At 45.8% G+C, this 24489-nt stretch overlaps 2 protein-coding genes across 16 annotated transcripts in view; both read right to left on the bottom strand.

The window, feature by feature from the left end:
* Nucleotides 1-17116, bottom strand: part of LOC118311348 (receptor-type tyrosine-protein phosphatase mu-like) — a 150274-nt gene extending 133158 nt beyond the window's left edge. For 9 of the 15 annotated variants that reach the window (XM_035635130.2, XM_035635134.2, XM_035635132.2 and 6 more), the window contains exon 1: nt 16608-17115. In XM_035635130.2, coding sequence (XP_035491023.2) covers nt 16608-16680 — 73 coding nt within the window. In that variant the 5' untranslated portion in view covers nt 16681-17115. Of the gene's footprint in view, nt 1-16607 lie in introns of all 15 variants that reach the window. The other 6 variants (XM_035635133.2, XM_035635135.2, XM_035635141.2 and 3 more) reach the window with 2 other exon arrangements.
* A 5769-nt stretch (nt 17117-22885) lies between these two features.
* Nucleotides 22886-24354, bottom strand: LOC118311682 (leucine-rich repeat-containing protein 30). The gene has a single exon (XM_035635704.2). It carries the CDS (start codon nt 24038-24040, stop codon nt 23141-23143), a length of 900 nt encoding a protein of 299 aa, XP_035491597.1. The 5' UTR covers nt 24041-24354; the 3' UTR covers nt 22886-23140.
* Nucleotides 24355-24489: the final 135 nt, after the last annotated feature.

Genomic DNA, 24489 nt, shown 5'->3' with positions numbered 1-24489 from the left:
AGTATTTCTGAGTCAAGAACATACATAATGAAGGACGAGATTTTACAGCTGAGAAAATGTTCCTGGAAGAAGAAAAAAAAAAAATAGACAGCTGCTGTTGCCTTTCTCCTATGAGAGAAATGTTTTAGATATATTAAATATGTTAAGCAAATCTCCCCGTATTCCCAAGTAAATTGAAAAGATGTTTAAAAACTTATTAACGGGCAAAGGATAATATCCCTCCTGGAATTAGGGATTGACAGAATTGGAGCAACTCAGGCGAAACGTTAATTAAGCGCAGGGCCCGTATGAACCACCACTGCAGGCCAGCGGTTTGTCTCGCATCCCGTCCGGCGCCATCGCGGGCGGCCACGACGCAGGGCCCTAATGCACACATCTAAAATGTCAGTGCATATCTTCGAGATGATTACATATTGCATATATTTTAAGGAAACATCAGCGATGCAAGACCAAACTATTCAGACAACTCAATTTATGCACTAAGGGCGAACCTTACAAGCCATGACACAAAGTCACACACTGGCGGAGTGCAACAGTAATGAAAAACTGTGATGGAATCCGGATAAGAGCGATATCATAAATCCAGGGGGGGGGAAACCAAAGGTGAGTTCTCGGAGTAAATGTCAGCTCCTCCCACGGCAGGATAAGCCTCCCTGCAATCGCCACTGTCGCTTGCTCTACAGCGGGTGCGCCAATGTATAAGTGTGAGATAAGGTGCGCGCGTCCGAGGTCGTCCTATTTAATTCCTGAAAATAGTAGCCTTTTTACAACTGTACAAGACGAACTTCCACCTCCCCCGAGCTACTTAAAACAATCAGAAGGACATTTCAAAAAAAATTGCTCTTCTTCCACAGTTCTAGATAATAGTCAAATCACACAACACAATGTGACCCCCTCTGCTGGCCCTCTTTGTGGCAAGGAAATTGCCTCTAATGACTCGCTGTGGCATGGACACATTAGAAAGATTTCTCTTACAGCTTTGCCACTTGACACATCCTCAGAAGAAATTCTCCACATGCAATAAATATGGTTATGCACTGTGGAAGAGCAGAAGAAGAAGAAAACAATCCACTGCAATAACATAGCATCACTCGCAGTATAGTAACTTGATATAAAATGACAAGTGCACACACTTTTGAATGAAGTGAATAAAGAGGTTGAAATAACCTCATTTCTATGGGACGCAGTTGGGGGAAGTGTGTTTAAGAGATATGCGGTTCTTGCCGCAGCACACTTGGGCAAAATGGGTGAAAATTAGGAGGCCTGCCAGCAAAGTTAACTGTGCAATTATCGCGGATGAAATGAATGTGCATGAATGCATTAACAAAAAATTAATAGGACTAATCCCCACCTATCTTTTTTGAGTCAGGTGCGGCTGGAAGAGCCGGACAATCTTTGGGGATTTCTTCAATTAAAAATGTGACACTCAAAGCTCAGACCTGGTTATTATAAACCTCACCCCACCTTCCTTTCATCTCGCAGCCAAAATCACATATTTTTCTGTTGTCACCGCCGCGGCAGGCACTAATTACAACGCATACATAATCTTTTATGTAAATGCCTTTTTTTTTTTTTTCTTTTTGCCTGCTTTGATCTCCGCATGTAGTCGAGGACAGGCAGATCACAGACTTGGGCTAGATCTGTCACTTGAGCAAGACGGAGAGGAGTGAAGTGGAAGGGAATCTGATTTATTGTGATGTTTGTCAGCCCACGAGCGCACAGGATGTTTGATCAGGTCATTACATGTACACGGCCGGGGCCCTAGAACAACATGGTCAAACCGTCCGGATCTTCTGGCAACAAAACAAGCTCGGCGCCTCAGATGTGAGCCAGTCAAGACGGAGGATAGAAGGGGATTGGAACACCTTTTCAGTCTCTGGATTAATCTTTCCTAAGCTGCAAAACGCAATCACTTCTTCACACCAGTTCCTAATGAAATGCGGACTGTATGTGGAGGAAAGTCGCTCTTCGTAATGAACTTTTAAACGGCTTATATAATTCGGAAATTCCAATGACAGATAATGGTGGCGGTAAAAAAAGTAAATGGGGCAAGTAACGACCGCGAGTGCGAGGCCAGCTGAGCAGCACGACGCATGGCGGACCTCATTTGCCATTACTCCAACATAACCCCCCCCCGCGCGGTCCTTTCTGAGGCAGATAAACACAGCTGGGAGCGTGACAGACAGTCGACGGCTGCCAACAGACAGGGGTCCGATCTGGGACCCTGGAGGGAGCCCGCGGGCTCTGACGGACCCCACGGGGCGCTCTCTGTGAGGCAGAATGGTCGGTCGACGAAACCCAGCGCGAGGCAGGAAGAACCCCAGACGACCTCAGGCACGTCCATCCCGTCCGGTCACACTCCCATTTTTGTTCACACTGTCCATGGTTTTCACACCGGAGTCGGAACAGAAACGTTGCAACCGAGGCACCGAGAACTTCAAGCACAACAACAAGCTTAGATAAAAAATTTGCTATTATCACGTCGCTGCGGCTGCAATCGTTGTGACGTCGCAATGGATTTGGTGATGTCGCAATGTGCTTTTAATTTGAAAGAGCAGACACGGGAAGTAGATCATGTGGCAAAGGGCGAGAGCAAGAGAGAGAGGAGAGAACAGGGGGGTGAGAAGAGGAAAGAGATGAAGAAGATTCAGCCAACAATAATCTGATATTGATATATTCACTCCCGCTGCCGGTGAGCTACAGCGGCCAGCTACTGGCCATGAGGACAAATAATAAAGCATATTGCTCATACTTTTAACTCTTTCTTTGTATGAAGAAGAAAGTCAGAGTTGTTTATTTATTTTAAAGTAGCAACACTTTTAAGGCCCACCGGCTTTTGTTATAAGTACAACTACATTTGGTTATTTCATTTAAACAAACACCAGCCACCACGAAAGAAAAAGGGACAAAGGTTCATCTTAGTCAAACCCCGACTCTTTGAAAGTGAGAGAAAAAAGAGAAAGACTGGACGAGGTGTAACGAACAGGGGAAAACTCCGCCGTCGGCCACCGCTGGCTATCTTTAGTCGGCCAGCGAGGACTTCTCCATTTCAAGGATTTTGATGAGAGGAGTGCGGGTGTTCCCTCCCTCTGTGCGTTCCACAAATGAACAGGACAGGTTTAATTCACTGCGGTGTGAGGGCCGGACCCGCTGTCCTCCTCCTTTTTCGTGCTGCCAGTCTGGTTACTGCCTCTCTCATTCCCTTGCGCCGCGGTGTCACCAATTAGCCGGGGCCCAGGTTTCATTAAGGCACCGGCGCTGCTGCCTTCCACCTTCTGTCACGTCCCTGATAATAAGCCTGAGATGGGTCTGCTGCCTGACACGGAGACGAGGAGGAAAACACAGCGCGCGCGCGCACACACACACACACACACACACACACACACACACACACAGACACAAGAGACCAACCCCGGCAACGCACGGCAACACGCATCCGAGTGCACACTTGTGGAAAGTGGCCATCGCGACACACACACACACACACACACACACACACACACACACACACACACACACACACACACACACACACACACACACACACACACACACACACACACACACACACACACACACACACACACACACACACACACACACACTGTCCACGTGTTTATGTGCACAAACGCCCACACGCGCGCATGATTGGCGCAGTTGATCTGTCAGTGCTCCAGCGTCTTTTGTTCAGATAATTATAGAAACGGAGAGGGTGAATGATGAAATGTACAGTGATGGGAAGAAAAATCCAGTGGGCTGATCTCGAATGAAAGTCAGGGCAGCCATGCAATTATTATGCATGAAACAATGACACCATGAAAAAGTATGAACGCCAGAAAAACATGGTGGTGCTTTCTCCTGGAGTTTGTTCGGCATTAGCTGAAATTGTTGACACCGGTGGCAATATACGACACCTGACTTTTAGCCATAATTCCAAATTCTTGTACACAGGCACATGAATATGAGTATAATTTATATAAAAAAATAACACCATTAAGTGCAGAGAAAAATTCAAAATCTATAATTCCATCTTCTGCTGATGGAGATGCAGTAACTGACTGAACCCACACTTTTCCTTAATGTTTACTTTTGGCGTCTATATAGTAAGATAATAAATAAACACAATTACGAATTCATAATCAGATCAATTTCTAATATCCAGTGGCACATTAGAGTTGGAACCTAAAAAGGATTGCAGGTTCAATACCCAGCCCTAATTATGTTCAAACATTTGTCTGTATTGCCGAGTCCAGCCACACAGCAGCCCACCGTAGACTGAATCACATTTCCTCTGTACACTCCTGTCTTCCCGGCGCAGCCTTCCAGCCCCACGGGCAATGCTATCCTGACAGTTTGGAGAAAGCACAGCTGGGGTGAGGTTTCCCCCCCCAGGGACAGGAACCTGTGGGTTGAAGGGGGAAGATTTTCAGACACACAGGTGCTGCTGAATATTAGTCTTATGGCAAGAAGTCTGGGCTCATGGGAGTGAATTATTCATCCTCTGAACCCAGCCGGCATTGCGCCTGCCTGCACCAGGCAACTGCAATCCTGACCTGCACTGTATGATGCCGCCGCATCTCCCCAGCGACTAAACGGGGCTGAGTAGCGGCTCCGGAGATGAGCCACGTTGACCTGTCCGAGGGTGGAGCAGGTGATACTGTGTGGAGGATTCAGTTTGCTCACGTTCAGTCTTCCGTACTTGCTAAAGACAACTACAGCGTCAGTAGCAACATCCAATCTGCTAGTGGCAGTCTCAATTTAGGTAAAGTGGGCATACCAAAAAGTTAATATGAAATAAAAACAATGCCATTTTCAAAAATGTTTGACTTTCGACATCATGTAACTTTAACATTAAAAAAGTCATGCGGCTGACAAGGTCACGAGTAGGTTGGATACCATGAGTGCTTCCCAAGAGTGAAGCCAAAACATCTCCCTCGCCCCCTAGTGGCTGGCAGCGGCATAAGCCATAAGCCACACCCCCTTCCATATTAGCGGATATTGGTCAAACTACAAAACGGAAAAGAAAACTCAGGTTGTGACTGAGTCGCAATTGAGTTGAGCGGTATGGACGGGACCTTGATGCTGCGATTCCACCGCATTTGCTCCAGGAGACTCAGTGTCAAACCCAATTTGTTTGGTTAAACTACTTGGTTAGGTTGCGCACGTATCCCGTGTATGTGAGAGGCGACGGAAATGTGTATCTGCCGTGTTTAACTAACCACATGGCGATTTTTATCATTCTCATTTGGTTTGACTTTACACATTCTCATCCTGGAACACGTTCACCACAATAGCAAATATTTATTTTACAGTGGGAGGAAATGGAGAAGTGTCACCAATCTTTACACACAGCCACTGGTCAGATACAAGATCTGGCACTGAAATGATTCACCTACTGGGCAATTTTGGCTTCAATAAATGTGAAGCATGGAGTGAAATACACGGTCAGAAAACTTGCAAACTATGGAGTGATTTGTTGAATTACTTGCATATATAAAACCTCGGTGACAAAATAAATGGGCGATGAAATGTTTTCATTGTTAAAAGGTCAACTTGTTTTAATGTCTTTTAATTTCACACAAAATTCAAGACCTCACGCTTTATATGTCTACCGATGCAAATGGATATCAATGTTACTTTTGAGCAGTTATAACATGGCAGAAAAAATGGAGGTGGCAGGAGATAAATAAAAAAAAAAAAAGTTGAGCAAGCTGCAAACCAGCAGCTAGCAGGCATTCTTCCATAAATACCAATTCTAACCATGTGCACAATTTGTGGGAAGAAAATGGCAAAGAGCAGCCAACACCGTGACGAGAAATAGACAACGACATATTCAAATTTGGTTAAAACAAATCTATTTGGTGACCAAAAAAAACCACAAGTGAGTTTTGGTGTGAGTTTTTTTTGGTGTGTCCCTGCCTCTTTGTACAAATGTCTCCACAGCCTACAGTACTGTACCTTCAGCAGTCCTATTATGAATAATGCCCCATTTAGAGATCTGGGAATGGCAACGGGGAAATCCTCCATTAGCCCTGGGACTTGCTCAAAGACTTAGTGGGACAGGGAAAAAGATATGTTTGCATTTTAGTCAAGTCTCGGCAGCGGGTAATGATATGCGCACTACAGAAGAAAAAAAGATTCACACTGTGTTCAGAGCGGCGGGACTGAGGATAATGTCGCTGAGAAACCAACTGGTGCTGGAGGCTTTCCGCATTAATTACTCCTTCTTTTGCCCTGGTACCAATAAGTCTCCCATTCCGACTGAATTTACCCCCCCTCCCCCGGCGGGCAAAGCGCTATCATTACAATCAACTTGTCCGATTTCCCGCCGGTTTGTTTATTCAGATGTGCGTTATTCCAAAAGCATGTGTTGTTCGGCCTCGTTTCCGTTCGCGATGCCGGGGCCGCACCCCCACACTTCTAATGACTCCCGTGCCCTGCAATTTCTTTAGCTTGTCAAACTCTGATTGCAGGGTGGGAGTCGAGCTTCGGGCCAGGCATCATCTTTTCCAGTTATTGTTTTGTGTTTGCCCCGTCTTCGGCGCGGAGCCCGCAGCTGTGTGCCTCGATGGCCGCGCCGGCGAAGCGGCCGTTTGACACCAAAGTTATTTGGCACAACAGTTTGCGGCGCTGCAGCCCCGCGGCTACCGATTGCCGATGCACTGGCTTGCTTAGGCACGTTCGCTAACATTGCATGAGAGATATAAACGGAGTTGACGTCGGTGGTGCTGACTGATCGTCCCTGCCGGTGGACAGTCCAGCACCCTCGCCCAGCGTTGTCCCCAGACGAGCCATGGATGGACCTGACTCGCGTCAGACGTCAGTGAGCTAACAGACTGTCACAAGTCAGAATATCGTTTGGGCTTTTTTGCAGCATGGTTAAAAAAACAACTCAAACTGTGATTGACAGTGAAGGAAAACACCACCTGATAATTCCATTACCACAAGCGACTGAGTTTAAGGGCACAGGGGGGGTCACATTATCATCCTTATTTTCCGCATGATGAGCGAGAGACAACAGTTCATCCTTCCTCCAGCATCGCTCCCTCCGTCTTATCCCCCCCCCCCCGTCTCCCTCCGCTTCTAAAAGGTATGGAGAACGCCCCGCGGCTCCGACAGCACCAGAGTGACCACCCTATGAGCGCGAAGCGTACAGTAATGCCATTAAACCTCCGCCCGGGGAATCGGTCACGCGGAGGTTTGAGCTCGGAGGGCCAACAAAAAAGGAGACCCATTTGAAAAGGAGCCAGGCCCCCGCCCGGGGAAGTCAGAGGGCTGTTTACAGAACAACAGTCTCTTATCGGCCGTATGCTTCCCCGAGGAGTCTCTCAGCCACAAACAGATAACGGCCTGCAAATAGGCGCCAGAGTGTGACCGATGGGAGGGTAATCAGGTACACTCTGCTCTGGGAGGAAGACGCGGCGGAGGAGGGCGGATAATAGGGTACTCGGCTGTTGGTGGCGAGATCAAATGCAGTGGGAATATGGCTGAATTTATAAACATACATGCATAGTAGGTAAAAAAAAAAATTGCCACGTGCCTGTTAAAAGGCCAAAAAGGGGGTTTGCGATAGTTTTTTTTTCGTTTTTTTCACGTCCTAATAAACATAATTCACCAAAATCAATGAGGCCTAATTCATCCTCGGGGATCGCTTCATTATTGAACAGTTAAATGGTCAACAGGTTCAGCCGAGGCGGCTTTTAGCACAAGGGCAAACAGCCGGGCGTCGAAGCCAATGCAAATAACGGGCACTCAAACGAGGCCTAATGCATTAATGACTGGATGACGTGCGCTAATGTGACGGCAACAGATTCGGACTGACAGTAATGGAGAATTTTGCCCCTGGTTATGCTCATAAGGCCCGGATAAGGGAGGGGAGGGGAGGGGGTGGGAGGGGGGGAGGGATGTACACCTGCCTACTGCCTGAGCCTTGACAGAAGCCTAATAAATAACAGGAGACAAGGTGAAACAGCAGTAACAGCCCCCCCCCACACCCACACCTCAGCAATCTGACACTACGAGTTGTGCGAGGAGCCGCGTGCGCCCACGCTGACGGCTTTTTGGCACGAAAGCGAGTCTCCTCTAAGTTAGCAAGTGCACTCGTCCCACGAAGGAGGCAACTTGAGTTATTCATGAAATTACAGCATGAACTTAGGGGCCTGTCAACTGCGACTGCGACTCCGGCGGCGCCGCACCGCAGCATGGCGTCAGGAGTTTTATTTGACAGATTTGAAATGAGTCTTCACGCACCAGGTCAAGGCTATACGCTGCACCTGGACCAGATATCAAAGTGTGCGCTATCTGAATCAATTTCAATTCATGTAATAGCCCCCCGGGTTATAGGCAGCGATGCCGAATAGAAACCAGCTGATTGAACAGCGGGTCGTGAAAATATGTGAAGAATGTGCCAGGGTCGGGGTCAATTTGATCGGAGCGCAAAAACCATCTGTGCGGCCGCCGGCCACTGATAGGGATTTAATTCTCGGGACAGTGGGGGTGGCCAATTTAAATAGGACAGAAAAATGTTATTTAAAAAAAAAGAAAAAGGAATAAGGAGTGAGCGGACCACCCCCCCCCCCCCCCCCCCCCCCCCCCGGTTCACAGAGAGGAGGCCCAAGGATCAATTGAGCCGACACACTGTAATGTCCTGATTTAAACTACTCCTCCTCCTCCCCCCCTCCCTCCCTCCCTCCCTCCCCGGCCCGTCACCATTAATAACAATTGAGACCCTTGGAGTATTAATTAGTGAAATCTTCCTGTGCGCCAGGACTCTCGGAGCCACCTACAACCAACGCAGACTTCTGTAAACACGATCCAGTGCGTGGCGAGTTGTTGTTTTTCCTATGGAGGGATTTTTCCCCCCCCCTTTTTTTAAAGACGCGGTGATGAGATCACAGAATTGTTGGAGCATGCCTAACACAGACAAACACCCCTCTTCCTTCTCCCCCTCCCTCCCTCCCCGCCTCGCGCTCTCCTCTTCATTAGGCCGCCCCTGTGCTGGCCCGTGCGCCATTCATTAGCTTTTCTCCTCTTCATTTGAAGAAGGAGCCATGTGTAATTAGAGCATCTCTGTTTGTCCAGCGTCCTCCACGCGGTCCCATCTCGAGGCCAATTATCATTCCGCCGCACAGCTCCCGGATAACGCCAGCCACGTCGGTCGCCCTGGAGAACCAGCTCCACACTATTACCGCCTCTCCGGAATGTAAATGAAATCGCTCGCGAATCAACAGCTAATGATTGAACGTGGAGTGGCACTCTGGGGATATGAAGATGATGAACCATATTCCAGAGATTTTAGTCACTTTTTTCCTTTGCGGGGGGGGGGGGGCGCAAGTGCTCGTGATGGGCCGACGCTTAACCGATTTCCACACGCTCGGTGCAGACTGAGTGCTTGGACAGTCACATGTGTTGGTTGGTGTTGTGTTGGCTCTGCAGTCCGGCACTTTGACTCCACAGTCATTGTTTACAAGTCAGAGTGCTTTCGATTGTAATGTGAGCGTCAAGCTTCCATTTGAGATTTAATGTCGCACGGTGTGGTAAATCTAGGTATTTGAGACAAAGTGCCCCTGGTGTTAGGTCAATGCAGGAGGACGGTGATCCCCAACATACAGTCCAAACAACCACAGAGCTTCTTTTTTTGTTTTTCATGGTCATACAGTGGAATGCTCTTGAGCGGCGAGGTCAGTCATCTGACTCGGTCCTAACTATCATGCGTTTCACTCGCTGGAACCCAAACTGAAAAAGCCGAAGTTGAAGATAGCTGCACTGGAGCAAGTTGATCGGCTGATTTCTACCGTAGACTGTTTATAAAAAATGGACGCAGTCACCAGGTCTGGAAATCGAAAAGCCAATGCGGAGGTGCCTGAAGCCTGTGTTCTCCAGAACCACCAGCTCACTGGTTGCACAATGAAGTCTCTATAGAATTCTGTGAGAAAATGACTCTACTTCTCACTTGATTCAGTATAACGTCAGGAAACATTTTCCTGAGGATATTATGACCTCAATCGCTAGTTTCGAGTCTTCCTCAGTACAGCATGATGTTCATTTAGTAGATAATGGTCCCATTGAGAGTAAAAAAAGACAGGAGACAATGCACGGTACGCATTGGAGCGTGACTGAAAGCAAGCACCGTCCAATCGGAACATGGTCGAGCTCTCAGTCAGACCCCACCCCCCGAAAAAAACAAAATGGCGCTGGTCAAATAAGCGAAACTCCAGGCTTTCAAAACAAGCAGTTCACAAATCAACAGCTGACGTCATGGTGGGTTGCCAGTTGTCACCATTTGTCCCTCTTTTGAGTTGCCGTAGAACATATAATCTAACCATGCTTGTGAATTGTTTGTTTGAACTATAATATCACCTTTAAGTTGTAGCTTGCAGACACACACACACACACACTATCCCGGGTTTGTTTGTGTTTAGTTGGACAAGTACAGTAACGTTTAGTGTTTATTGGTTCAGTTTTTCATAAGTCAATCTTTCTTTGGTACTCACCTTTGCCACCATGTGCTCCGGGAACAAAAAAGGAGGAGGCGCTTGAACACTTCCTGTATTCATACCCTTGGTGACATCACCAGTGATGTCACTGGGGGCAACCATGTGTGAGGGGAGGTGTATTTGGTTTTGGGAGTATTATTTGCTGTATTTTGTGCATAGTGTGCTACACAAAGCTGTTCATTTCATGCTTGGTGGCGGGTGGTGCCATAGGTATATCCTCAATTCGGTGCAAACGGCTAACCACCATTAGCCTGTTTTCAGAGGAGGCGTGGTTAGCAGGGATGGTACAGTCTGGGTTGGCTCCTGCTGATGGAAGGGACTATTTAACCAGTTGCCTTTTTAACTTTCAGGACGGACGGACGGACGGACGGACGGACGGACGGACGGACGTGAGTGATGTGCACGTGATGTAAATCTAAGTTGCGTCATTGTGAGGTAAGTTTTGTTCAGTTAAGTTGAGTTAAATGTTCTCTCTTTTGCTTTGTACATATTTTTCATTACACGTGTAACATGGGGCCACTTTTTGATACGATAGCCCGTCTCGTGACACCTGGACACTGCTTCTGAGTCCGACTCCTACACGTTTTAAACTCAGCTTTTTGCATGGAAAAGATTTGAAATGAAGTATTATTAAACATGATAATAGAAAAAAACTAGACATTCTTCACTTACTTTTAGGAAGAGCAAGGAGAAGAGTTATATCAAAAGTCTTAATTTAGTCACGCCTACCAGATTTGACCTCGCTACATGCAAAACTGATTGAGTTCTCGACCTTTGCATTTATTTTGTATTTGGGGGGATGAAGTTTAATGACATTATCTTAGTTCATGTTAACTTATCAAATTACTTTGTGCCCTAAAACTGGAGTCTGTGTATTAAAAGAGCTGCATCAGTGGATTAAGACACACCTAAATTAAAATGGGAGAGTCGAGACTTTAAATCTCAGTCAGTGTTTGATTTTAGATCTAATGTGCCGGAGTGTGGAGCCAAACAAAAAAAAACAAAAAGTGTCCTTGTGCAAATACAGTCTGCACTTCATGTCACTTTCTTACACCTACCTATAATACCACTTTGATTAATTTCTAGTTTCTCGTCACAGCAATTAAGTATAATTTATAGTGTGAAAAAACTAATGATGTGGAGAACCAACAGAACAAATGACCTGTTTCTGAGAAAAATCATATTGATCGTTGCTCAAAAATATGACGTCTTATGTGGATAACTAACTGGACTGTATCCCAATTCTACAATGAACTTTTTTGTTGTGCTACTTGCTACTTAAAGTGACGGACACGGAAACATTGCTCGAGCGCAGCTACGCATCATCAATCTGTGATGTTGAGGGTTTTTCTCGAGAGCTATTCCGTAATGACAAGTTTACTTTTTTCCGGGTGTTCTCAGAGTTCAGAGTCTCCTTGCCTGACGGATTTTGGGGTTTCTCCCTCTCCACTTCCTAAAAGCCCTTGTGGCAATTTCCAGAGAGCAGATGTTGACTTTTCCCACAGAAACGCGGCTGAATAATGTGTCAAGCTGTTTGCCCTTTACTCTGGGATGCGGCGTGTTTTGTTATTCTGTTATAATAAGTCTAATGAGGAGCGCAAAATGTTGGATAACCTTCTCTTCCATGATGGCCTGCACCTGGTATGGCTCTTTGCGTCCACGGAACACGATGCTGATCTTTAATTCCGAGACACTGACGTTAGACTTTGACCTTTTGCTGCCGACGCCTCAGACAGCGGCGGATTTTATTTTGAAATGTGGATCGTCTCGAAATAGCTTGATGTGATATCGCGTTGTCTATGTTCGGTCTGTAATCTGTGCAAAGAAAGGGGGGGGGGAAATGGACCTACACAAGGAATACCATTGATGCCTGTTCTGCAATTTCCTTCAGGAATATGCACAGTAATTTGTTATCTGACATAAAACTCAACTGCACGGATACAATGGGTGTAGCGATTCACTAAGTCCACAGTTCAGGCCCCCCCCCTTTTTTTTGTCTTCCTTTAACCAAAATGAATGTGCCCAGGTGTCAACAATATCAGGTTTATTATCCAGCTTGAGCTTATTAAACTTTCTTAACTTTTTACTGCAGGTGTGATCAGTCAGAACGGGACAGTCATGTGCGACGTGCAGCCAGAAGAATAAGGTGCAATGCCAAATATTTGCAAATGTACAGTTTGCCCTATAGTTTTAAATAGAATCATTTCATGTGTCATGGTGATGATTGTGAAAGGACAAAATATGAGTTTTGTTAGTTACATTAGAGAATAGTTGCACCTGCAGTGGGGACAGTGGTTCGCGGCTCCATCGTCCCGGATCTTGATACAAGATTGTAGATATTCGTTTTGGTCTTAGTGTCTGAATCGTTACACACAGATACTGACGTTACACAGACCAGATGTAGAACAAGGTACTGGAGTCCTGTAGCAGCTCATGCTAGGAGTCAGAAGAGATTACATATTTCTATATATGCATTATTCTACTGGTGAAAAATGCATTATTCTGTTGTCAGTCTAGTCTCTTTAAACGACCGGTCCAAGTCGATACAGCAGTGCTTCATGTTTGCGCCTTCTTAAAGTAAAGTTTTTAAAAATTCCCCCCCCCCTCCTCATCTACCAGCCGTGATCCTTCTCGAGTCAGGTTTGCTGACAAACTCGGCGGACCCCCCCCCCTTTTCCGGGAAGCCACACGTGCAACCGCAGCGTTTGAACGGCTCCAGTAAACCCGTGTGTTTTCTGCCGCCTTCATTATCATCATAATAAAAAAGTGTCTGCAAACGCAAAGTCACAGAAGAATGTAGACACCTCACTCTCTGCTTTGTACTATCATCAATCACCATGGAGCGCTCTTTTTTTCTCTCTCTCTCTCTCTCTCTCTCTGCTCCTCCTACAACATTGGTTGAAGCCGTCCATATTAGAGAGAAGAAGAAAAATAGAAAAATCACATGCATATTTAATTTCATTCTCCACTGGCTCACACAAAAGAAACTGCCACCCTTCAGGACACCTTTTGGAAAAGTCTCAATTAAATCTTAGGAGGGGGGGAGAGAACAAAAACCTATCTTAATTATTGCCAGACTTCAAATGAAGCGCTGTTTATCTCCCCGAGCAGCCTGTGTGTTGTTTTACTCCTTAGTCGCTGCTCGGATGGCAATCAGGATCGGTCAACCAGGGCGCCATCAGCAGCCGTCACTCCGCGGTGACAAACTGCGGCGCTACTCTCCAGACACGGGCATTATTCTCAACACGCGACATGGATCACCCCCCCCCCCCCCCCCCGATCAGAAAACAAGGCAGGTTTTATGGCGGCTGGAAAAGGGTGGTAAACATAACAAAGTGCCCAGCTCCCCTGGAATTTAATGTGCTCGGTCACAAGACGGAGTATAGATATCAAAGGCCAGGCCTTCTAAAAGAGAGAGAGAGAGGGAGGAAAAAAAAGAAGCTGTCCTCATAATGTAGGAAGCAGAAGCACCGGCTGGCCATACACAACAAGTGATTTATAGTGTTGATTTAATTTTCTCTCTCTCTGCTCTGAAAATGTAGCATCCAGTGGGCAATGAGGATGCAAAAGATGGGGGGGGGGGGGGGGGGGGGGGTCATCTCCTCCAAACAAGATCCCAGATGAAACTGAGACAGCGCTCAGATTCCTGATTATGGGAGTCGCTTTAGCTTTTTTTTTATCCGTAAATTAAAAGAACTGATGAAATTTGCTGCTGGTCCACTGGCACTCCGGTTACCTCAGTGATCTAATGATCACATGGAGCCGTTGGCAACAGAGAAAATGTCCCGAGCCGCAAGCAAGCAAGGGGGGGGGGGTCTCATATTCTACCCCCTGTACACTTCTCCATCCGCGTGTCGGCTATAATCCGTCACCCCAGCCTCAGAGAGTAAAGTAAAAACACATCCAATTGATTTCTTTTCTTGCTGGTTTACATATTTACACGCACACTCGTGCAATTAGGAGCACATTTATCGACAGTGTGGGCGCCACTGGGAGCCCCCGCAGTGCAGCCCCCTCGAATGAATCTCCTGGTCCTGGGGCTGCCAGCGGGTAAGATTGATAAACCTCACGCGCGCATAAAAAAAAAAAATGGACTGGGACGACTTTGAGCTTCAGGGTAAGAGTGTTCTCAGTTACACATAAATTACCATGGCATTAAGATTACCACATAAACACTTTTTATCCAGCATAAGACTTGTGTATACATGTTCCCTGACAGGAGCAGGACCAGTCTGGACAACGTAGTTATTTTCTGAGCCTGAAAAGCTGCAGTGTCGTCACGGCACGCGGACTCGGACAGCTTCCAGGGTGCATCTGGATTCCTGGTCTCCAAGAGACGGACTGTGGGGTTCTCCACTCCACTCCGAGCTGCCGCAGCTCCATCATCTGTGTATCACACAATATGTGTGTGCCGTGCTGCCCCCAACAGGCTCCCGGAAAAAATGAAACTGTGCACGGCTGAAATCCACACAATCACAACTTCGGCTTCCAGCTCCACCGCTTCCCCAGAGCCAAAAGCTACGGCTCGTACAAATCAAACACGCACCTGGAACATGTCTGTTCCACATTCATGTGATTTTTTTTGGGGGGGGGGTGAAGTGCAGCTCTAATTGTATTGGCAGTATGGATCACCTCCAGACTGGACATACACATTGATTGTCAGAATCTAGGCTAATGTGCCTTTTTCCACATGTAATGCCATTGTTGAGACAGCAGAGACGATGCCTTCAGGGCCTGAATTAGACTCTGGAATTTGTGAGACCCCGTGGGCAATCTACAGTCATTACCACTGAAGGTGAAAGTCTGCTCTATTATTGTGGGTAATTATAATAAGTCAAATCACTATCTGGTAACTAGTCCCTGAACTACTTCTCTTCCACAAAGCAGACTTATCACGACAAATGAAGTTGCCTGTGTGTGTATGAATGATATTAATTTGATCGCTGTGCCTGTAACTATGTGGACTGTGTCTGTATGTGGCGAGGTTAAGCGTCATCAACAAACAGCGAAACAACAAATCCATCGATTTTAAAAAGGGTATCAAACCACAAAACAGACAACTTTTCTGACACATCCTGATGCACATTGCAACTGGAATCAACGTTCCTGCCTGCGGAACTGTTCTGTTCAAAACAAGAGACTGATGTGACTTTTTAACCAGTTAACCTGTTAAAAAAAAATAGATTTTTCAACTGGGGACAAACTGCACACATGACAGTTCTGCAAAAAACACAAAGTGAAGCTATTGTTATGAACTATCCATTTTTTTTTTTTTGAATGATGGGAACTTAATGGCGTCTAAGTGGTAGGACATCAATTTACACATGGCATATTGAGGATTTTACTATTGGGCACAAAAAATAGGATTTGCACTGATTTTTTTTGCACTTCAGCTGAGGGAAAACTCGGGACGGAAAGAGCAGCACGCCAAATATAATTCACACGGGGCATGTGACTGTGGCTCATGCATGGTGACCGGAACATTTAGAAAATGAAGTTCGCGCGGAGTTCACGGTGGAATAACGACAGTTCGTTTTGGGGCTTATCGCCTCGCAGCATTTACCAACCAAGGAGCGCACGGCGACGCTTTCTCGGTTGCGCGCGCCTCTTGGAGGTTAATCACATTAAACACGGCAACTTATCAAGGTAAAGTTGGACGCGAACGAAGGCTGAACTCATCATCTGTCACACACACACAGACAGACACTGAATCGTGGCACCGGGCGCGGCGTGGCTGCTCCGGTTGTGCCCGCTGCATGCGCACCTGCTCGCCGCCGCGCACAGCAGCTCCAAAAGGTGCCAAACTGATGAACGCGTGTTAATCTGTGGCCACTCACCGTGATTCACATCATGTGTGCAACAACAACAAAAAAAACCGATTCCACGGGGCTCATCGCCTCGCTCTCACACGCGCTGCCACTTAACACTCGAATTTACGCCGTGCGTAAAACAGCGATCGAACCCACCAGACACCATCGTGTTCCAAACGGAGTTTGAGTGCCTTCACCCGCACTTGGGTCCCCCGGGCTGTGGCACGGCACAAGATTGCATTGCACCGTAGCCGACGTCGTGTGCGCACAAACACCTCCAGGGTATAATCCTCCTGCTTACCTTTAAAAACTTCCCCTCGGGCGGACAGCAGCAGCGTGATTGCAGCAAACAAGCAATTGATAACTTTATCCATGTCGGCGACTGCGCCGTCGTAGCGTCAACCCCCCCCCCGGCAGCGGGGTTACAACTGGCAACTCTTCTTCTTGTTCTTTGACTGCAACTTGAATCCTACAGCTAAAGCCTCACTTTTCCGAGTGTTACACTGGTCTAAAGTCTTCTCGCCCTGCCCTCCGTCCCTCGGCGTGCTGTCAGGAGGAGGTGGGTGAGAGGAGGAGGAGGAGGACCCTGTCGCCGACACGGCTGCTCCTTTGCCGGCTTGCTCCACACTTGGAAGGAGGAGGAGGAATGTGTGAGTGAGTTGTGATTCCTGAATTACGCCAGGATTGAGTGGTGGTCCGGCTGCTCCGGAAGAGCGGCGGCGGCTGCGCGCTCGCCTGGTGGCCGGTAGAGGGCGCGCGTGAGCCCGCGCCTGTGAGTGAGCGAGAGGACCGACAGGCGGAGGTGTCCCCTCCTCCTCCTCATCCCTCCTCCTCCTCCTCCTCCTCATCCCTCCTCCTCCTCATCCCTCCTCCTCCTCCTCCTCCTCATCATCCCTCCTCCTCCTCTGGCTCTCATCTGTCGGGTGTTCATTTGGACCAGCTGTGGACACTGAAATTAGCTGAGGTGAAACAGTGGGACCACAGTTAACCCGGGCCATGTTAAAGGAAAAAAGAAAAAGATCATCAATTCAAGGTGGCAAATAATTACAGAGTTACTGGCACTGTGATTATCATGAGTTAAATTATAATATTAACGCAAATGTATGATATTATTCGACACATTTTGGTCTTTACACTTCATGTTGTTCATTGTTGCCTGTGTAAAAATATGAAATGCAAAATCAAACAATTCCTTCCTGAATTCTCTGCACTTCTACTGACTTTGTTAAAACCAAATATATAGAAAAGTGTTTAAATTTGAAACCTATCTGTTGCAAGAAACTCCCCATGAATATTTGCTTCAAATTACTGAAATGACCATGAAGTAATGTTAGTACAACAAATGCGGAAATATTTAATGTTTTGCATGCTTCTTGTTTCTTGTGCACAAGTCTTATATGTAAGACTTGTGCACAAGAAAATATAGAATAGTTTTTTTGGGGGGAAAAAAGTCATTTGCAAACAAAGAAATACACATTATGTCATCCTACATGGTGTCCTCTTAATAACAGCATGTAAACTGAACACGCTGCTATAAAAAGGAAAATACAAAAAACAGAAGATCATATAGACTCGTTTGGGATTTGTGAGGTTACTGCTGGATAAAAAAGTGCTGCCAACACTGGTCCAAGTATAGAACGTTCACTGTATTTAACTATGTTTTACAGCCTGGGTCTTTGAGAACTCAAACAGACCTAAAATGGCTTTTTTTGGTAGTAGTAGACTACTGACATATTTCCTCAGTCTAAAATCCTTGTTTATTATAAAGAGGTATTTGGCTATAAGCATGTTTTTGAGCTGTGTAAAAATGTGAAGATTCAGACAGCTGCCATCATATTTAAGATAAGACTGGAAGACACGACCCACTGGTCTGACGTTTTTTAATTGGGTCAATGAATTAATAAGAGCATTACCCTAACATGCATATTGTATTTTTCAGAAAACCATACATTGGAGGGGGACAAACACAACATAACATTTCATCATACATTTTAACTTTTCAAACCGTATTCTAACCTAAAATTAAGATTAAATCTCCTAAAATATGCTCTTTATTATGAGTTCATGTCATTCAGAGATGTTTGAAATTTTGAGAATCATGCTTATTCACTTTGGACAGATCCAGGTCAGCTTGCACTGCTTATGTCCAGTCTTTATGCTAGGCTAAGCTAACCAGGAAGTGATGTTTCCCAATTTGTGGAACTATTCCTTTATGACTAACATTGGCCTGTATGTAAACATCTTTACAATGAAATATGGCTAAACTCAGCATGGGCTTTATGTCCATATAACATGATGCAATTTTGCCATGTTTCATCGATCAATATTGGTTGATTCATATTTTTGCCATATGATGGTTCAAATTGAGATCCTCTGCTAAATTAGCTATATGAACCTTTTCATGATCAGCTTTAACACTTTAATTTAGGAATTTTACACAACACATGAATCTGAAATCCATACCAGCTGGATTCTTAATCATTGTTCATCTCGTTTCAATCAAATTCACACATTCATCCCATCAAAAGGGAAATCTATGCTGACATTCAAGACGACCTCGTCGGGTGACCTGCCATAACAGCGTTGCGTCGTGACAGACAAATTCTTTTTTTTTTGTGTCCGCGTCCATGCATCAATAATGATGCCTTACTTTAATATATACAAATATTTGTTCAAAATTAGTCTTATCTGAGACGACAAGTGTGCAAACAACATCCGGATATCCTCACATCAACGTCAAACACGGGGGGGCCGGAGAAGCAACTGACGACAAAGTCAGCCAATGTCACTCCCTTATTGTTTTTGCATGCATGAACACACACACGCACACACACACACACACACACACACGGCGATTTCACTGGTACCAGCAGTTTTTCATGGCTAATTAAAATGCAGCCGGATTGACACACGGGTCCACATTTAGTTTCACGATGACTTCCTGTTGTCAAGGATATATGGCTCCCAGTTGTTTTTGGTACATATAGGTGCACTGCCAAAAACACTGGCTGGAGCATTTCGTATGTAGGAACGCCTCGCGTCTCTTTGTGGTCTTTAGGCATTGTCTCGGCTGCTGCGGCCGCGTTGCCAGGAATGTCAGGAATACCCCGTCTGAGCGAAGCCGTCATGGGAATAGCTTGAGAATGAAGCTCGTCCGATTGGACGGAGGAACCGAACGGACAACATCATTGTCTGCCCTGCTCTCCCGAAAGGCAGAGGAAGAGAGCGAGGCTGCTTGTTAGTGTGGGATGGAGGGGCGTGTTTCACTGGCTCTACATAAACACCGTCCCAAGTCATGTTGAGTAAATAAATCATAGAAATATCTTTCAGCAAGTGGTTCCAACCACTTATTATTTTAAACTGTCTACGATTTCAACCTTGCAGCTACAATTTATATATATAAGTTTGTGTTTTACATAAAAAGGGAAGTCAAAGGAGCTTAATAACAGAACATCTTGAGACGATAAAGGATGTTAAAACGATATAATATTAAATAAGGCTAGCAGCAATGTTAAGATTAATGTACACAACTTGGTCCCAAGTCATGTTAATGATATGAATAAATCACACTAATACCTATCAGTGGTTCCAACCATTTATAACTTTTATTAACTTGTATTATTACTAGCACTTACTTTTATGCTCTCTCTTATTTTCTTAATAAGGCACTTTTCAGAGCATATATTGTATACTACAGCTCTCTGTCAATTGCATTACATGAACACACTTAGTAACAGAACGTATTGAGACGATAAAGGATGTTAAGACAATAAAATCTTAGTTATCGGTAACAACAATGTTAAGATTAATATGTATATATACATATATACATACACACACTGAGATTGTATGCAAAGTAGTCAGTGTGCTAGTAGAGGAGTCTAAATAGATGGCTTTTATTAACGGATTGAAGGTTGAAATCCTGGACAGTAAAAAGTAATAAATGGTTCCAACGGCTGCTGAAAGATATTACAATTAATATTCACTTGTGTGTGTGTATATATATATATATATATATATATATATATATATATGGTTGGGTGACCGCAACGATCAGCCCATGTACCACTCTCATTATTGAAAATACTTAATGTCTGCCTGACGCTTGTAACATTTCACCAGCTTAACTTTCCACCACGAGAGAAGAGCTTTGACATTAAACTGATTGGACGCGAAGGACCAGACCACCTTTAAAAATATTTAGGCCTCAAAGGTTATGACGGACCGTTGTCAGTGACTCATGGCTGCTGATTTCTGAACAACATCCTGAGCTTCCACTGAACATGTTTCTGACATTTCCCGGCGGAGAGCTGCCGCCACCAGCACAGTCAAGAAACCTCTGCAAATTTATTCTGCTCCATATTCTTTTTTTCTCCCCCCCTCTTTTTTTTTAAATCAGGTGAACAGAGGAACGACAAAATAAACAACACCTTGAAGTAGCTGACATTAAGTGGCAGTGCGGCCTTCAGTGGGACAGAATAAATCCCACAAGTTCAGTCCTTTGACTCTGTTGTGATTATCCCGTAGGCCTCGATTGTCACAAGCTCGATATCCGATCGATTAGCTGTCCTTCAGTGCGCGAAGCCACTCGCTGCCAGTGATGCTAAACTGTTGTTCTGAGCTTCGGCTTATAAATGCATTAATACCTTCCAATGAGGAACACCAGTGCCGCTCTGTGTTCACCCGCGTGTTGTATCTCGTCTCATTATAAAACAAGGTTGTCAGAGCACACGCGCACACACACACACACACACACACACACACACACACACACACACACACACACACACACACACACACACAGCAATTAAATAAGATCAGCAAATCCCACAAAGCCTGGTAACTGCAGTCATGGGTGATCCCCGGCGTACAGCTGACCACCTGTGAGTGAGCACTGCTCGCCGCACTGAGGCCGAGCGCCACGCAGCAGAAGGATCACTTTAATTAACAGCCACTGTGGCGGAACTGTGTTTTCACTTCGACTGCACACCAGAGACTGCGGTGCGTCACCTTGTTTACGAAATGACGAAGAAGTGTTAATCTATTAGTTACTTCAGGTGCTGATGGAAAATGCATGTTTGTGTATATATGTGTGTGTGTGTGTATATATATATATATATATATATATATATATATATATATATATATATATATACATATATATATTCAGGTCATCAGACTCACACTGAAGCAATATGTGTGTGTGTGTGTGTGTGTGTGTGTGTGTGTGTGTGTGTGTGTGTGTGTGACACAGAGAGAGACTTTAGGTTCTTTGACTGACGTAGTAGCAGGCACACACCAACAGAGGTCACTTTTTTGTCTTTTCTGTATCACCTTCCACCTTCTATGGAAGCCTATATGGGACTTAGTACATTTGTGGAAAAATTATAATGCTATTGTAGAATTACATTTTCATTTTCATTATCATTTGATTTAAGTCCCCTATATGCTTCCATACCATGGGTTAACATCTTAGATTCACAGAAACAGTATATAATATAGGGGAAATCAATGTCCATATCATAACTCATATTTCATAACAGTATTTGGAAATTAAAAAAATTGAAATCTGAAATCAATGTGCCCAATGTTACCATACGAAAAATACTTAGAAAACCACATAAATGAATCACTGATATTCGGTTGGTTACAGTTGTTGTAAGGTCTCACACGAGAAAACGTTTCAAACGTGTCACACAAAAACTTCAATAGTTCAACTATTTACTTTTAACTTCCATTTGCCAGGATTTGACCATGTTGTTTTGTAAAACAATAATTGTTTGCTCACATAATTTTATTTTTGATCCCCTAGTACTTTGAGTTCTTAAATTTATTGAGGATTAGTAATAACTCATTATCAGATTTGTACATTTTTAGGATTTAACCTCTACAGCCAAATCATGGCATCAGTTAAAGTTTCTACATGGCGATATTTAAATTGATTGTTTACCTTCTTAATCTTTTCTGGATGATATTTCTGGTGCTACAATAAACTGCACGTCTGACTTGGCAATAACAACATATTTGTAACATGATAATCCAAACTCATCCTACCCCAGTTTGACTTAATCATCAGTTTTGCTCAGAGTTATTTCAGTTTAATTTGTTCCTCAGCGGTCCACATTGACCCCTTCATCATATCATGCCTTGTAAGCTCTTTTTCCCCCGTAGCTGTTTTTCAAATTGTCGGTATTACAACATCCAACAACCTCCGGGGATCTGCCACCGAGCAGACCTGCCCTGATCTGTAGGAAGGGAACAACATTTAATCAGAGTCTAAGTCCCTTTTGTGTTTTGTTTTATATGTTTTTGTTTGATGTTTTTGCAGATCTTAAGCCCCCCCCCCCTCCACTGTCCTTTCCACTGACATTGCGCACTTGATCCCGATGACCTGACTGCAACAAAGAGAGCGGTGCTCTGTAGCCGAACTTACCCCCGTGTTTTCCTCCGCTGCCACGGGCCAAACAAGATCAACTGACCGGTAATCAGCTCCCAAATGTGGACCTGTGAATTTTTGCGTGAGCTGCGTGACTTGTCCCGACCCCCTTTGCTGTGGATTAACAAAAATGTTTAGACGTGTCAGAGCAGTTACTAGTTCTTTATTCATATCCAAACTTGTATATTACAATTTTTTTTTAAAAAAAGAAAAGAAAATGAAAATCTATTCGCCATTCAGAAGATATCCCGTCTCGTGACATAATATCTTTGTCAGTCAGTGTTTCGTAACAGGGGACTCGGAGCATGCCTACCACCTGCCAGGGGTCAGATTATGTGCCAACATCGCATTACGGCACACTCTTTTGGACGCACAAACACACATGGAGCGGTTGTCCCTCACGTGGGCTTGAGGTAGTTATAGAGGGCGCTGAGTCCTCCTTGCAGCACCTCCTGAATAGGCTTGAGGAGGGGGTTGTGGATTATATGAAGTCCTTTATCCATCGGGTGACAAGCCAACCTCGTGAGCCGGTTGAGCAGATACATTTCCACGGGGACACTTTGCAAGTCATTGAAGTCCACATTGAGGAGCTCCAGAGTCTCAAGGAAACACAGTGTCTTGGGCAGTGAGTGGATGCTGTTCCCCTCCACGATGAGGATCTTGAGGTTGACCAAGTCCTGGATCTGGTCCGCGATCGTCTCCAGGCGGTTGCAGGCCAGGTGGAGGAACACCAGACCCTTCATGCTGTAGACACAGGTGGGGATGTGGGCGATGCGGTTGTGGCTGAGGTTGAGCTTGGTCAGACTGTGCATGGCTGCCAGGCTGCCAGGGAGGCCCGTGATCTGGTTGTTGGCCAGGCTGAGAACCTCCAGACAAGTGCAGGAGCCCAGCTCCTCGGGGACCTCGCTCAGGCGGTTGCGGCAAGCGAAGAGCACGCGCAGTTTCTTCAGGAGTCCAATCTCGGGCGGGAGGCTCGACAAGTTGTTGCCCCAGAGGTTGAGGATGACGAGATTGTCCAGGCCGCCCATGGCAGGGGGCAAAGAGCACAGGCAGTTCATGGACAGGTTTAGTTTCTGGAGCTCTCGGAGTTCCCACAGCTCCGCTGGGATCTCGCCAAGGCCCCGCATGGCGAGACTCAGCGTGCTGTAACCAAAGTGCACCGTGGCGTGTCTGCGGATCCTCTCGGCGGCCGAGGACAGGCTGGGCTGCTCGTCTCTCGTGGCACTTCTCCTCCTTTGACTCGTACTTACCTCACTCAAGTCCTTCTTGGAAAAACTGCGAGATTGCTTCCCACCCATCGTCCTTCGCAGGGATGTTGAGTCTGTCGCACCCCCCACCGCGATGTCACCACGCGATGAGCTCAATCACCAGCGACTGGAGCATTGAGAGCTTGCTAAGGATAAGGGCCTGCCGATTGATCTCCGGGGTTCTTGAACGAGCCGCGCAGAACATGATGACTTCCCGCCGTGGTGTCTGGTCGTTGTGGAACTCCTGATGTTTGGCAGCAGTCACACTGAATCCTGGCTTGGTGTGTTTTTTTCCCCGAGCGGAGTTGCAGCCCGCTGTAACTGAGCAGTAGTCGGTCCCCCCGACCAACTGCCTATGTCTTACAGGATTTCATTCCCCAGCTGGTCCTGTCACTTGTCGTGTCCACAGATAGCACTGTGCTCCCCACCCCCTGGGGGGGGGGGGGGGGGGATGCTGTGTGAGCTCAATCAGCTGAGGTCACTTCCATGATCTCATAGCC

Source organism: Scophthalmus maximus, chromosome 5, assembly GCF_022379125.1.
Source record: "Scophthalmus maximus strain ysfricsl-2021 chromosome 5, ASM2237912v1, whole genome shotgun sequence".
Lineage (NCBI taxonomy): Eukaryota > Metazoa > Chordata > Actinopteri > Pleuronectiformes > Scophthalmidae > Scophthalmus > Scophthalmus maximus.
Note: the sequence above shows the minus strand (reverse complement) of the source record. Positions and strands in the feature narration are given on the sequence as shown.

Bases quoted from the DNA above. Each gene is read 5' to 3' on its own strand.
- LOC118311682 (XM_035635704.2), bottom strand. From the start codon at position 24,040: ATGGGTGGGAAGCAATCTCGCAGTTTTTCCAAGAAGGACTTGAGTGAG.